General features: G+C 45.0%; 1 protein-coding gene across 1 annotated transcript in view; it reads left to right on the top strand.

The window, feature by feature from the left end:
• LOC144773342 (amine oxidase [flavin-containing]-like) overlaps positions 1-17,216 on the top strand; it is a 313,689-nt gene that overhangs the window by 151,617 nt on the left and 144,856 nt on the right. The window contains exon 2 of the mRNA XM_078658307.1: positions 1,202-1,296. Within this exon, the coding sequence (XP_078514433.1) occupies positions 1,202-1,296 (95 nt within the window). The remainder of the gene's footprint in view (positions 1-1,201; positions 1,297-17,216) is intronic.

Here is a 17,216-nt window from a genome sequence, read left to right as displayed (position 1 = left end):
TAGGGACGGTCTTCCAACTGCCCTATTACAAGTAGGGTGGTAGGACCACCATTGCATCACCACAAGCGCTAGGAATTAGAGAACCATGGCAGTGGTGGGGCAGTCCTGGTGCCCCAATATTTTTGGTGGGACAGCCGTGGTCCCACCAAGCATATTATGAGTTTCCTCTCTGCCACAGTTATCATGGTGGTTCCTCCTCCTCGAAAACCTTTGCGGAGAGGAAACAAAGGGGGACTTACAAGGTCCTCTGATGACTCAGGACCTGCTGGACATGAACTGCACCAGTTCATGCCGTGCACGTACTGCCTTTGACATTCTTTGACATTCCATTCCCATTGTGGTGCCTATTTCATAGGCACCACCATGGGAACACCAAAGAATGGCTCCTGCACCACCAAAATTATAATCAAGGCCCTGAGTCCATAGTATTCCTCATTTCGATGCGGTAAATGTGGAATAGGTGGTATGTGGCACCCGGGTGGCTCCTCTGATATGACAGAGTCAACAGTGAAAAATAAAATGATAATAAAATAATCACAGGTCGGGGGCGGCCTTCCTGGGCTTCAGAGCGGAGGAGTTGTGGGCACCGTTAAGTGTGCATGTCAGTTTGGCCGGCCATCTAAGGACAGCCAAACCACTGTGCACACATAGCATTTCTCCAACCCGAGCTGTGTTGCACAGCCGGGCGGAGAACACACAGGCTCCCAGGTCCTGTCTGAATGGTAACACAGGCCGCTCAGAACAATCCCAGCGCTTTTCTCATGCTGGTTAATAGCATTCCCAGAATGAGAGCAGTGTGAGGATTGGCATCTGGGAGCCTGCACAGTGTGCACCAGTCAAGAATTGGGAGAGGAGCAAGCCAGCGGACACAGCGTCAGGTAAGTGGTAATTCATTTGCTTTGCTTTGTTTTTGTATTCCCCCCGCTGCCCACTACCACGTCGTATCGGGAGCAGCTGTCACTGTGTGGCACTTGTGCTTTATACCTGACCCTGGGGTAATTGTAGTAAATACCTGACACCTATCCAGCCCACTTGTAATCAGGGCTCCAGAGACCCATCCCATTAAATGACTTACCCTGAACAAGAAACAATACGGGATACTGTCTGTGTTCCTCTAATCTAAACGCTGTCAGAGCATTTCAGGCAACCACAGAGAGCCTTTTTCATTTGTAGGTAACGTACGCTTTTTTTTTCTTTTCAGGTCTTTCAGCGGCTAAATTGCTGGTGGAGTCTGGGCTGAGTGTAGTAGTGCTGGAGGCACGGGATAGGGTTGGCGGAAGGACTTTTACTACCAGGGTAAGTGCCACTATTAGGACAAAATGAAACTACCATATTTAACTAATGTGTCCACTAGCTCTTTAATTAGTACTCATTTCAGCTTTTGGTAAATGCCTGCACACCTCCAGATTTTTTTTTTGCCGGAGTTGCCCTAAAAAATAGAATGTATGTGCTTTAAAAAAATGGGAGCAGTGTTGTTTTCATCGAATGAACTTGTCTTATGTAGATGTCCCTTAAAATGTGAAGGAGGTTTTGGCTCAGAAATGTTCAAAAATTTCACGCGCATTTCGCGTTAGGGGTCTGGTTCGTGGTAGATCTAGGTTGATAGATGCAAAACGGATTCCTCTGTTACTTATCTTATGTAAAATAGCTTAGCACTTTCAGTTCATTTTCCAATAGGCAGGTGCTTATGTCCCAAAGACTGCAGTCATGGTTGACGCCAGCTTGATTGTATTTTCAATAGAAAGCAGGTCCGGTGCATTAATAAGATGATGTCAATCTGTAAACCTTGGGGCACCACATTAGGTGCCAACAAATTACAAGAAAACAGCTCTTTTCTTGGATGAGGATGATGAGGAGGGCCACAGTGCTAAAGTGCTGAAGACTAGCATTGTTGAATCCAGAACTTTCAGAACTGATTTATATAGGGCATAGACTATATATATACCCAGAGTTGCTTGGCTGTGTATGGATGGGATCTCAGGCAATGGGAATATGTATTATCCTTGCAAATTGGCAGATTGCCACGACCCCTTTCATTCATAGCACAAAACACAAATTCTCATTAATTTGAGGACATTTCTTTGTAGCAGGGGCCCTAGGTGACATCCTCTATTGGATAATGCATTGGGTTAAACCAGTACTTAAGTTGTAAAAGAGCAGCTTAAAGGGGGAGGGGCGTGGAGGCACATATTACGGTCCATATACAGTTGGGATGCTCTAGAACCTTGTGGACATTTGAGATACTATAGCCTTGATGATAGAGGAGAGTCATCCATGAATATGTTGCGCATATCAGACAACGCTGGGTGCTGAGGAATCTGGCTGTGAGAGCAGACATCCGAGGACTCTGTGGGACTAATACACCTCGTGGTCATCAGCAGCTATGGAGCAATGGCTCTTTAGGATCCTGAGGCACTTTAGGGAGACAAATTTAAGCCTTTAGTATGTAGGAAGGGCTTTTCAGAGTGAGCAGCCCTGAATGTAAAGAGAGCCACCTCATAATAATTTTTATCTGTCTTGGTTGATGGCAAGTGGGATCTGTGTGGCCATCATGAGACATCTTGGTGTATGCGACTCATTTAAATTGAATATCAATTACTCCTTTAGCTTACTAAAACAACTTGTGTTTTTTCTTCACTTAACTGAAGGGAGAAACACAGTACACAAATTTAGCGACACAAAAGACAAGGCAATTGGGATATCGCAAAAATTACATTGTCCCAGTTACCTCGACTATCATATAAAAGAAATACTGGAAAAGTCACGAAAGTGTCAGCTTTATAAATCAGCTTGTCTAAATGGTGCAAAGTACAAAAATCGAATGAGGCAATTTGTTAAAATTCTAAACAAAATCCATGGGAAGGGAGCAATGACAATCTAACTCACATCCTTTAACCAAGCAAAATCTGGGAGGTCCCACGAGGGAAAAAAATAAATGTACTACAACTAATCAATGAAGTATTTTCCATAGACATCACTAGTTGCCCTGCCAAAACCATCTTTTAAAGAAACCAAGCAAGAGGACTTAATTTCTCATCACCCATCAGTGCAAGAAGTGATATCACTCGATTTCCGATCATCCACCAGCACAGAATGTGACATCACTGGTTTTTCATCCACGGCACCCTGCACTCCTCCCCCCTCCGAGGACATAGCTAATGTGGGCGCAATGCGGACATGCAATGGAGGCATGCAGCAGGATTACCGTTGACTCGACAAAGGTGCATCAAAGCAAACCTGTCGGTGTCCATCTGCATCTGGACTGCGCCCAGAGTCAGTAACTCTGATTTTTGCCCTACCCACTGATACCCTGCCATGCTTCTCCATACAAGCACTATGTACTCTCCCACACTCATGATCCACCACTACCATGCCACAGTCACACAAACCCGCTTTCCTCTCATGCCACACCACACACACCAACCAACACCCATTCAACATGCCACTCTCACATGTTCCTCAACCCTCACTCGCTCATCAAACAGGCCATGGAGATACAATACCGGCTGCATGAGTGCGCTCCACAACTGCTCTTTCTCATGGAATTAAGGCTAAGCATAACCTCTGAATTAGACCTCAATGCAGGCAAGACTGTGAGTGCAGGCCTAGAAGTGGAGTTGCCACTTTATTCACAAATACTATCAGCTGCATCACCTACATGGACACCCCCCACCTACATGGGATGCCTTAAGTTCAAGATGCGTTTCACGCCCACTTCTCCCTAGGGGAACCCTTCTATTCAGACCACCACGACCCACACCAATTTCAACAGTAATATCACAGACTTCGTTGCACTCCTTATCAACACTATCACCTTCATCCTTTGTGGAGGCATAAACTTTCTCCTAGAAGACCACACTGACCCAAACTCTGTGGCCCTTCTTGAAAACCTTGCCTTTGCCTCAACCCTCACGGTACCGCACACACTCACACTGCCGGACATGTATTGGACCCAGATTTCTTCTCAGCATCATTACAGGCGACAAACCAGTTACTATGACCTGGATAGGCCACATGCTCATCAGTTTTTGCATACCCATTCCGCTCCACTACAGATCTATCACTACAGAAAATGCCCACTGCAGCAGGAAATGCATTGCTGAAGAGGAATGGGCTTCCTCCCTCTCTGCATGCTGGCCCAAGCACACCAGCAACTAGCCGAAAGGTTTCAAGGACCTCTTCACCTGGATAAAAGCATGCGCCGATATCCTTGCTCCACTCAGGTGCAACCCAATGGCATGAGCCCAACCACAGGCCAGTTGGTACACAGAGAAACTCAGGCTGACAAAACATCACAGTAAGTAACTATAGCACAAATGGAGAGAAGCACATATAAAGACATCTTCAAATCAGTCCTAAGACACTACCCCCAGCAGATATGGTACAACAAGCGCACATCTCGTGCAAAATGCATCAACCCCACCACTAACAACAACAAGGAACCTTCACTATCATCAAAGATTTTCACCTTGCCTCCTGGTGCTCTAGCATCATCAACCTCTCACACGACCTCTCCATTAAGCTCTCTGAATTCTGAAATAAAATCCCCTCCATATACAGCGTCTTTGACCCTCAACTAGACCCCGTCACTGCCACAACTCAACTTCCTATCGTAAGACCAAACCCTTATCTAGTGGCCTACCATCACCAACATAAAAATCACTACTACCATTAAGACCATCCACTCAGTAGCCCCATCTGATCATTGCCCCAACCACACTGTCACCAAAGGAGTCCAATGATCAGCAAAGCACTAACACCCATGCTCAATGCCTCCATTGACTCAGTCACATTCCTGGACACGTGGAAACATGCCACAATTATGCCCCTGCTCAAGAAACCATCTGTTTATCTCAGTCACACTTTCCAGCTGCAGATCCATCTCATTCTAATAATACCCAACAAAGGTCTTAGAGAAACTTATCAACCAACCACCTCAGCAACTACCAATTCCTCAATGGCACACAGCACAGATTCAGGCCCCACCACAGTACAGAAACAGCACTAACTGCCACCATAAATGATATCCGCATGATCCTTGAAAGAGGAGATTTGGCAGCCCTCATTTTCCAGGCTCTCTCTGCATCATTTGACACAATCTTGCACCCCAACCTAGTCAGGTGACTGCACGGGATTGGCATCCAAGGACCAGCTATATGCTCGATCTGACCCTTCCTAACTGATAGAACACAAGCTGTCAACCCGGCACCTTACTTCTCTTCTCGGAAGCCCACAATGCTCTCTGTCTTCAATGCAACCATGAACCGTCTGGCCAATGTCAAGCACATACACAACATCAACAACCTTTCTTACACCGACAACATGCAAATCATACACTCCCTCTCGGATAAGACCAACAACACAAGAAACATATTCACAGCCTGCATGGCCGAAGCTGCTAACTGTATGAAAGGCAAATGTCTCAAGCTAAACACTGACAAGAGAAGAGAGAAGAAGGGATCTTTAGCAAGAACCCCTCAGCAAGGAACTCCAACTGGTGGCAATCCTAACTCAGGGTCCACGGCAAGATCCTCGGAATAATCATCAACAGCAACCTGGACATGACCACACAAGTCAACACCCTCACTGCATCCTGCTTCCACACCCTGAAAATGTCGAGGAAGATGTTCAAATGGCTTCCAAGCAACACTAGTAAAACTGTGACTCGCTCTCTAGTCACCAGCAAGTTTGACTACAGAAACACCCTCTATTCTGGGATCAACAATGAACTTACTAGAAGACTAGAAACCATCCAGAGCTCATATGCCAGACTCATTCTCAACCTTCCACACACAACCCAGATTACACGCCAGCTCAAGGGGCTACATTGCCCCCAATACACATGCATGCTCATTTCCAATTCCTCACACACACATTCAAGGGATTACACAACTTAGGTACCACCTACCTGAACAGTCGCATCTTTTTCCACCATCCACCCAGACTCCTCCACTCCGCTGGACTCCTACTTATACAATGGAACAGATCAGGAGAATGGGTGTTCTCTACATTGCACACCAGAGCCTCCTGCTCTCTTCCTGAAGTCTGCAAACCTGGCATTTTAATTAACCTACCTACCATATGCAGCACCAGGTACAAACACCTACTTAGCGACAGGATCTCCTCACAGGTGATAGTGCACTTTACAAAGACACATAACACAACATGACATAACACATAACGCAACATGACATAACTAGACCACCAGCTTTAATTTCCACAAGTATGAATTCAAGCCACATTCTGTGGGCACTTATGCCTTTTTTTACTTTTATGTTGCCTTTAATGCGTGGCAATTCGTATGCTTACATATTGTGCTGAAGGACAACTTGCTTATATGTATGGACAATAGTTCGTCTTAGTACTACTGTGTTTGATGGAGTTTCAAGCATTTTGATTTTAAAAGTCTGGAAATTGCTAAAGTAATTGGGGGAATTAGATAGTTTTGTGCATCAAAATTGATTTCAAATTTGTTATATACCATTTCACATGAAAGGAACTTGGGGCCTTCAAAGAGAAGTGAATACACCTGATGGCTTATCAAGATGTACTGTAGAGTGGAGGGGGGGCAGGATAAAGTGAAGCTGGTGGTAGGATTGAAGTATAAACATACACACATCAACTGAAATGCAAAACGTGAATCAGGAAGGCAGATTGCACCGTCTATTGCCCTTAAAGTGCATTTGTAACAAATAACGCCACTCCGAGTTACTGTGATCTTCAGACATTTGTCAGGAGTGTTTGATGCTGTTTCATGTGCTTTGAACTAGATTGGACTAAATTGCTATGCCTTTCAAACCCTTTCATAATAAACGTAATGAAAGCAGGGATACAATCATAGGCTTCTATGTGAGTTTCACTTTCATCATTTTTGGGAGGAAGTACACAGTTGACCTTAAAATGCCATGTACATCGAAAAACATATAGGTTTACTATTTTTCCATCTCCTGCACAGACACATCAATACTGCACCTGTCAAGGGAAAATCAACAAGGATGTGTCATTCTGGACTGCATCAACGTATGCACACAGATGGGAAATGTGATTTGCTCTTGACTAGTCAGAGACAATTCTTGAGCAAACACGTACATTACTTAATTGTACAAGTCACTTTGAGCATGTTACCAAATGCGCATTCTCGTCTATTTGCACACTTGGGAAAAATACGGGTCACTACGGCGCAGTCTGGGGTAAATGTACCCCCATGGCTGTACACACGCTTGTGCTTTCCCAGGACCCCACCTTCAAAGAGGCTCTAGTGCACTGCGAGTCACATAAAACTGACCCTGACCCTTATGATGCTGCCAGGATCAGTAAGATATTGTGCTCACGTCAGGCAAGGTAGCATCAACTCGTACTTATATTTCCCCTTTAAAACTGGAACTTAAATTTACCCGCATATCTAGGGAAGCCCTGCAAAATGGGTCTCTGTTAAGTGCCATCCTCAGGAATGCCTTTGGATTGTCTCCTCCACTATGTTAAACCCCCAGCTATGCAGGCCACATGTAGAGACCTTCTTCCTGCATAGTTATGGTGGCTGGCTGGCAGTAAAATGGTCGACAGCTGGCATTGTTCACTGAACGTATTGGAATTCCCTCTCGAAAAAGAGGATTTCACCTTTTCAGAGCAGTGCACAAGATTAGGATGTAACTTTTTTTGCGCTCCACACATTTGTGCATAATTCAGAAAGCATGTAGCCGGATCTGTTTAGCGTTGCACTGTGTTGATCTGCTCCAATCGTGCATAGTTCCGTGTTCAGATCCTTGATTTACAAAGGGGACCTGGTGATCGTGGGGGAGAGTTGCACATTACATGATGGTGAAGTCTGCACTCTAATAAATATGGCGTAAAAAAACGTGAGGGCCTCCTCCCCTGCTAAGTACTTGGAGGGGGGATGCTCACGCTCAGGACCTAGTCAAGAGCTCTCTCGCCCACCTGTGCATGGTGCCGGAAGGGGCCCCCTGGAGCTCACCACCCCGCACCACGAGTGCCGCGGGCTCTATTGTTACGCCACTGGGAGGCGATGAGGATGATCCCAGGTTCCTCATTTCCAATAACAACAAGCCTCAGTTTCTGGGTTATGTAGAATACATCTGCAAAACAGGTCTTAAATGACCTGTCCTTAAAATGTGAATGCCTGCTGGCAAATTATGAAGTACCTTTCTACAGGGAAAACCATACATTGTGCCATACTCCTTTGAGCTGTAAAAGGACTGCCAAAGAAGGTGTGGGGGAGATCATTGATTGGCCTAAAAGTTCCAGTTCACCCAAATGCATTATGGTAGATGAAGTACATGAATACAGTTCCTGCAATGTAGTTAGAAGATGAAGAGTGTTTAGGATTACTGTTGGATTACTCGAGAGGGAGTCCCTGCCTCTTATGATCCAGATCTCAGGTAAGGGTGGACTGCTTAAAAGCCTGTAGATAATAATTTTGTTCCATGAAGGCAAAGGTTTTCATGCATGATACACCTGTGGCAAGCCCTTTGGTTAGGATTTTTTGCAATGTCACACCCTAATTGGTTGCCAGCTTTTGTACATATATGTAATTTACTATGTCTGATGGTTGCCTGCTCGAACAGCTTATGCTCAGTACAGTAGAGTTGAGAGGGTTATGGGGAAAAGCGTATGATAAAGACTATGGACCAGTGCTTTAATTGGGCCGGTACTGTGCGGTACGGAGTACCGGCACTTTTTTATTTTGGGAGGGACAGTACCGGCACTTCTCAGGAGAAATGCTATTCTTTTAATTGGAGAGTACCGGCACTTCTCAGAAACAAGAAGGTACTCTGCTACAGAGTACCTGCACTTCTATTTTTCCATTTCAAGCACTGCTATGGACTCGATTGGTTCATTGGAAAAGATTACGTAGATGCCATAGGTTTGAGCTGTTTATTCCAGAATGTTATGGCAAAGACAGCGGGCCCAATTAAACGTGAAAAACACATGCAAAAGCCATGAGGCCTCTAATGGTGGTTTGTTATTGCACGTGTTACAGGCTATAGACAGATATTTTGTTAAATGAACTTGTATAGATTTCTGTAGTAGGCAGAGGGTTTGGTATTGGTGACCCTTATTTGAGAAACCTTTGTGGAAGAGGATTTCCACTGTGATAATCCCTGTAGGCCCTCTTAAGAGAGGTTGCATATTGCGTTTCCAAATATAATTTTGTAAATGAGTGTAAATTTAGCACTATATGCCCCGTTGTTGACTTGGGAACACGTGCGTCCATTACTGTAATCTTGAGTAGGTTTTGTTAATAAGTAAAAATAAAGGCTACAGACCTTATTGGTTCCTTGTGAGAAGTTATGTCAGGTGCAATGGGTCTGCTCCGTTTATTATGAAAATCCCAACACAGGCAGACATTTATTGTGAAAAGCTTAAATGAAGGCTAATTGGTCTTTAACCCTGTAGTGTTACTACACTGTTATATGGAAGCTCACAGAATTTGAGTACCACAGTGCGTGGTATTTTAAGAGTGCGCTGCTACCACAACATTCCAATTTTCACATCCAGCCGCGGTCGGTGGTGGGAGTACCTTCCGGGCGGTGACATGGGGAGGGGGAGGGGGAGGGGAAGGGTGGTGGGTAGTAATCTATGGATTACGGAGCTTTACAGGTAAGTAAACATATAAATAAATGAAAAGAATTTCGTTGCGTGCACTGCATCCCCAAATGAGATGCAGTGCACGCAACGAAATCGGTTTTATTTATGTATATGTTTACTTACCTGTGGAAGGGCGAGATTTTGATCGATACCTTATCACTATTGATCCAAACCTCGATCTGGTCGACTGAACCTTTGTTGCCTGTCTTTGAGGAAGAAAGTGCCTCTCCTATCAAGTTAGTTCACCCAATAAAGGACCCCGCTCCAAAAGATCACAAACAACTTCTAGCTTTCAAAAGTTTATTGTAAAGATATGATAAGCTGCAAATACAGGCATCTCAGAATGAGATTCACGAGATACACAGGTCCAATTACATACATGTGCTCTCTGAAAGCCCTCAGACGAGCAACGGAAATTACTAACACAAGTTCTAAGAATAATAAAGCTATCAGCATTGACGCATATCTCTCCTTCATTTAAGTTGGAGGAAAACACACAGGTTAGGCTGTCCCTACCCTGCTCTAGATGGTATCCCTACTTAACCAAATCCCAACCTAACAAAGGTGTCAGCAGTGAATGACCCCCAAGGGAAGTCACTCACTCTAAGTCTCTTGATGAAAACCTATAGTTCTCCAGTCATGACCCCTCTCTGCCTATCCATCCGCTCTCTAAAGGGTCCTCAGGAATCTGCTCTAACTCTACCCAGGGGTGCTGTCCCTAATACAAAACAGTCAACAACATTTGAGACGCCCCTCATGAGACGCCCCTCACGTGGTGTAGCTTCTGGCTTTTTCCATGCTGCTTTGTATTGGGCCTCATACGTTGGAGTTGCCCTTGCTTCTCAGACTCTTCTCCGGCCCGCTGATACCCCTTAAACATTCCAGAACCCTCCTCCATGTCTGGGCCGTCTACTGAACAGACCTCTATTCATATTATTTATAATCGGATCCTCCCTTCTCTCTTGCAGACAGACATCTGCAGCCAAGAACCCAACTCTCATAGACTTCCAAAAAGGTTTGCAACATTTCTCGGCCCAGACATGTACGCGTAAATCAATGTTAAAACAATTCAGGCCTACAATATTTCTCATAATGATTATAGCATTCAACTTCTTCATTAATTAAAGCATGTTAATACTCTTATTCTATTATTCAGTAAACACATCTATAAATCATGGCCCATTAATGCAATGACCAAAACATTAGTTCATCTATGTCGTGAAAAGAAACACCTTCTAGCTTTGGCCCTGAGGCCTACCACATTCTGCGTTTAACCACATGCCATCTTACATTTTAACAGCTACACGACATGGATTCAGGAATAATCACATCTAATAAAATCATATAGTGTCACACATTTCTGTATTAGTTCCATTTCTACTTAAATCTCTACATTAGCTATACATTCAGAATATAATTGCAGATACTACTAGCACTCATGGCATTTCTCCTCATGATTTGTGCTTACTACAGGTAAGTGTGATGCACTCATACATTTAGGTCAGTTTGCGCTCTCTCAGTTCCCCCCTTTGATGACCTCTCGGGGTCATCACTAACATTTAAACTGCAGTTATTGCTGGCATAATTTGTCTCTGCGCTTCCAGAGCCCTCAGACTCCTGTACTGATTATCTTGTATGGCAGCCAATCTCTGCAGCTGCTCTCTTTGGGCTCTTTCTGACCTTCTTGCTCTGTACCATTTGAATACCCTCACCAATCCCCACAATATAATCCCACAGATCAATATTATGATGATAGGTTTTAGTATATACCACACAAAGCTTTTGCCTAAGGTGGAAATCCACCCTCCAACTTCACTCATTCCGTGGCCCACCTTTTCCCAGACATTTTCTCTACTCAAGTCTTCGATCTCCTTGTGAATATCAGTTATGTTCCTAATAACTTTCTCAAGGGGCTTCGAATTGTCTGGAATGTAAGTGCAACATTCCTGGACCTTCAAAGCCTTACAGACTCCGCCCTCTTTTGCTAGTAGGACATCTAACGCAAGACGGTTCTGAAGAACCATAGCCCTTATCGATTGCATCTCTCCTTCTACCAGCATTAAGGACTGAGCAGTGCTGGCAGACAACCTGTCGACGACTGTTGCCAGTCGCCTAATTTTAACATCATTAAGGATTACTCCCAAAAGAGGGAACATAGCTCCAAAGACATCTCCAACCATTTCTGCATCTCCTACATCTCTCCTTCCTCTCGATGATGTCTTGCCCTCGATGATCACCAAGTCTTGTGCATGATATATTTTGGGGAAGACAATTGCTAGGTAACATGATCCATACCAGTTGTCAGGTAGTCTCACGTAGGCATTTCTTCCACATACAAAATACACATTTGGAATCACTTGCATTCCCTTCAGGAAATCTTTAGTATAGTACTCTATATTGAAAGCATGTTCACAGTCGACTTCTCCCACGTATACATTTTCATAATACGTTTTGGCTCGGTGAAGACATAGCTTTCCTCTCTGCGTCTTATCTAAAGCTATTGGACCACTACTACCCTTTCTCTTGTGTGCCTTCTCTTCCTCGGTCCAATCTGTTTTCCATTGTCCTGATTTTTTCAAAATCTTTTGTCTCCTGTAACGATCATCCACCTGCCCTATGAACTTCTTCTCGACTTCTGACACCTTGCATGTCAGGTTATTTCTACGGGCATGTGAAGTATCTAAGGTAATCCAAGGAATGAAGAACTTAGCCAATCTGTCTTCACTCTTCCAGTAGTCCCATTTGTTCATCTGCTTATAATTTGGGACTTCCGGCAACACTGAATCATAGTTGGAGAAATAGTATTCAAAACTATCTCTCTCATAAAATATACTAAGCAATAAGCTACATGTAATGCCATATGTCAGCGGGAGGTGATGGTATCTAATGCCTTCATCTACAGACGCCGGCAACTGCATGCAGACGTAACAGTCCTTAACCTCCATGGCATCCACGTATTCATATAAAAGTTTAGCATAAGCATTTGACCTAAAGTCTCCTTGGGACTCATCTACGTGTAACCTGCGGGCTTCTGCAGCTAATAACGCTTTCTCTTGAATGTTTTCCCTTTTCTCACCAGCAACAGTAGGTGTAAGCGTTTCTACAGATTTCACATCAGTTACCTTTGCCTCTTCCTTATGTCCCTGTACATAAGAAATTGTTACCACTAAAGCTATTAATATAATCACTCCTACTATTAGTGTACCTATTATACATTTAGCTCTACGGTTCTGGGTGCCGGCTTCCATTTCGTCAGACAATATGGCTCTCTCTTATCTTAGCAAAAGTTCTTTTCTTCTCGTTCCTTTACAGTCTCTTTTTTAATCCTTTTGTCTTTAGAATCCACACAACTGGAAGCTGACAACCTTCTTCGCAAAAGTCCTTTAACAGTTCAATAAAGACTACCCGCAACACCTGGGGCCGCTCTCCCTCATCGCCCCGCCCCCAACAGGCTGCAGAAAAGGAACGGACTTTCTATTCTGCGTGGGACACCAACCTTCATTCCACTTGCCGACTCGTCGGACCTGCGGACCTGCGGACCTGCGGACTTCCTTGGCTGATCTACAGACCCACGCCTCGCGGAACCCGCTGCGCGGGTCCCGCTTCGACCAGAGGCACTTTCACCTTCCATCTGGGGCGAAGGGCTGCGAGGGCTGCGAGCAGGAGGGGCTGGACTCAGTTTCCCAAGAGTCCCAGCCTACCTCACGCCCGCAACACCTGGGGCCGCTCTCCCTCATCGCCCCGCCCCCAACAGGCTGCAGAAAAGGAACGGACTTTCTATTCTGCGTGGGACACCAACCTTCATTCCACTTGCCGACTCGTCGGACCTGCGGACCTGCGGACCTGCGGACTTCCTTGGCTGATCTACAGACCCACGCCTCGCGGAACCCGCTGCGCGGGTCCCGCTTCGACCAGAGGCACTTTCACCTTCCATCTGGGGCGAAGGGCTGCGAGGGCTGCGAGCAGGAGGGGCTGGACTCAGTTTCCCAAGAGTCCCAGCCTACCTCACGCCCGCAACACCTGGGGCCGCTCTCCCTCATCGCCCCGCCCCCAACAGCCATCCAATCGTCAGTGAAGATATAAGTGGGAACACAACGACCGCTGCGCGGGAGCGCGCGGGAGCGTCCCGGGAGAAGCCCGGGACAAGGGCAGGACCGTCCAAGGCCGTCATCGGCCGGAGTAGGCCGGGCTGGGCTTACCCTCTTGGTTTCCCTTTTTTGCAGGTATTTTTCGGATTTCTATATATTTTTTGTACCCGCCCTGGGAGGCATATCTGACTGACCCTTCCGGAGCTTAATCATGCCCTCACCGACAAGGGAGAGTACTCCCCAAAAGCCGGGAGGAGTGAAAAGTGGGACTCTTGAAAACTATTTTTCACGGGCTGTGGGGGAGGCGGATAAAGAGGGAAATTTGTCAAGGTTAAGGGCTGAACGTAGACGTTCAGTGGACAACTTGAAAAACACCCCTATGGGAGATCAATCAATGACATTAAGGGAGGAGATAACCCGAATTGAGGATATTCCACTCCTGTTAAGGGAGGGCACGAACAACTCCCTAGTAGAAATAACAAGCACAGCTTTACCTATTAGCTCTAGTCCCGTTAGGGGGGTTACGGATTTAACTTCACAACCGCCAATTGCACATAAAGATAGACATCCCAAACTAAAAGTAGCCATCACACAAGTAATCCCGGGACCACCCCCAAAAAAACGTAGGAGAATGGCAAAGGGAGTGCAGGGTGGCAGTAAATCCAAGACTCTACACCTAGATTTTGGCAAATCTCAAAAACATTCTATACCCACAGTAAAACCACTGGTAGCGTCACACCCGTCTAATGTTCAGGAAGCTACAGTCCCCACCTCGAGCACAGATCCGGGAATTAGTAGTGTCAATGTCCCCCTATCTGTTGTGCCGCTGGGAAACTTGGAATTTCTTCTAAGGTCACTGTTACTTCCGATTAGTGAAAGCGTAAAGAAGATCGAGATCAGACTAACCATATTGGAGGCCACTTTGGGAAGTCTGAAATCTCGCGGTGGCCGACAGGAAAGCGATTTAGCACCTATTACCACCTCTGTTGCCTCGCAAGGATTAATACCTAGGGTAGATAACCCAGTGCCAGTTCTATCTCAGGCTGTAAAAGAGGTAGTCCCCCAAAAATCCCTAAAACCTAATCCTGTGGCTACCAATTTACTTTATACGCTTAACCCCCCCCTTGCATCAGTACCTCAGGCCCATATGATAGAAAATAATATGCCGGACCACCAAAAAATGCCCTTAGCAAGACCTCGTCGACCTAATCTACCCCCTGAGACTAATGATCTCACAGTAGTTATGGCAGGGGTTCCGCCACTTGATGAGGGAGAAGTAGAGGATTTTTGTGCCCTAAAAACCAGGGTTATTAAGTGGCTAAATAAAAATAGACCCCTCCCGAGACACCTTAACAACGAGATCATAATGGTAAGAAGGGTTCCATGGGTGGGGAGAACTAGGAAATCCATTACAGGGGATTGCATTTTGGTGAGTTTCAGGGATAGGGGCACGGTGTCGCATATATGCCAAGGGGAGAATATATCAAGGGAATCCACCATCCATACCCTCCGTGTGTCTTTTTTCTTCCCTACTACGCTTAGCCCACATTACCCACCCCCAAATTATGATAGATGGGAGAAAGTCAGAAGTAGTGGGCGCCACCAGTCTTCTCATCCCTGGCCACTTTTGGGCAGACCGGCACCTTTTCTTCCAATTTATAATCGGTTTAACTGTTTAAATGGCCTAGAAGGGGTGGATTGACAAATAGGTAAGGCCTCTAAGGTGATCACAGAAAAGGGTGCCCAAGCTGAAACACCAGAGGGGCTAAGACACTCGGCTCTGCAATTCCAATTAGATAGGGCGGAGGATCTTATGCCTGTAGCTCATATACAACCAATACATACCCAGACACCGCCTTTAGCTTCCTTAGAGGAGGTGGAACTCATTCCATGTCGGTTCCTCAGTTGGAATGTGGCGGGCACTAGAGCTAAAAGAACAGATCCTACATGGATAGACTTTATAGCCAACAACCACGTAATCGCCCTCCAGGAAACATGGGACACCTCACTTACTTTCTGGTTGGACGGGTTCATAAGTTTCACCATACCTGCAACCCCAAGTAGTGCAGGAAGAGCCAAGGGTGGGTTAGTGCTTCTCTTTTCACTTAAACTGGCAGGGACGTTTAAACAACTAGAGTCAGGATCCCCAAACATTTTAATGGTAGAGTGGACAATCTCACCAGGGCGGGTTTTAGTGGTCTCAAATTTTTATAATTCTTGGGTTAGACAGACAGATACAGCCCACGTGGATCACTTGGAAAATGTTCTTAACGAATACAGTCAAAAATCTTGCACTAATTTCGATTTCATAATTTTAGGCGATTTTAATATTCAAAAATGTGCTTTAAGATGTAATTTAGGCAACCTGGAGGGTCAGACTATAAGTGGTAATCTGCACTTTGTTCACACGAAAGCGGGGGAGGCGCTTGAATTTTTTCTTGCTAGCCTTAATATGTTTGAACCTCTTAGTATTGTTAGGGACGAATCTTTGCCCACTTATAAAGGGTCTGAAAGTGGGTCTGTGATAGACTTCATTTTCGTTTCTCAGGGTTTAACCCCTAAGATGGGGATATATGAGGTAATTGCCTCCCCACACAGTGACCATAATCCAGTCTCTGCTCAGGTTCACTGGAGTGACTTATGGAGCAAACACCTGGGTTCACCTAGGGCTTGCACATCGACGGTGCCCAGCGACCAGGGCAGACGGCTTAAGTGGGGTAAGGTGGTTCAGGAAACATTCATGGCTTCCCTGAGCCCAAAGATAGAGGATGCCATGTGTATTTGTCTGGACCAAAATGTCACTAGTAAAGAGATTGTTTTAGCTTTTAATTCTATTTGTTCACAAATAGTTAAGGAACTCACAGTTCCCAAATCCAATTTGCCGCCCAAGCCTCATAAGTGGTTTGATAAAAATTGTTCTAAAGCCCATAAAGACCTGAAAAATGCACTTAAAGCAAAACCGAGGGATAAAACCTTAATTTCTAAATTAAGACGGGAGTATAAATTGGCTATTAAAAATAGGAAAAACACAATTAAAAAAAATGCCTGGAATGACTTGCTTGATGTGGATATACTACGCAATAGTAAGAGATTCTGGGACATTATAAATAATCAATTTTTTTCTGGGGAGACCAACACAATCTCGGACTGCATTATCAGTGATGAGAAATGGGTTGATCATTTTAACAATATATACGGTGGTAATGACTCTGTGATTGGAAATGATATAGGACTGCCTAGTGGGTTAGCGGCAGTAGAATTTTGTGAGGAGGAGGTATATAAAGCTATAATGGACTCCTCGAAGAATAAGGCTCCGGGACCAGATGGAGTCCCGGTAGACTTTTTTATATATGCCCCAACAACCTGGTCTAAAGTCCTCACAAATGTTTTTAGGGCAACAAATGATGGATGTTTTCCAGAAACTTGGAATACATCTGTCATAGTACCCATTTTTAAAAAAGGAGATAGGGAGAATCCGGGATGCTACCGTCCAATTTCTTTAATAGACTCTGCCTTTAAGAT

Source organism: Lissotriton helveticus, chromosome 8 (assembly GCF_964261635.1).
Source record: "Lissotriton helveticus chromosome 8, aLisHel1.1, whole genome shotgun sequence".
Lineage (NCBI taxonomy): Eukaryota > Metazoa > Chordata > Amphibia > Caudata > Salamandridae > Lissotriton > Lissotriton helveticus.
Note: the sequence above shows the minus strand (reverse complement) of the source record. Positions and strands in the feature narration are given on the sequence as shown.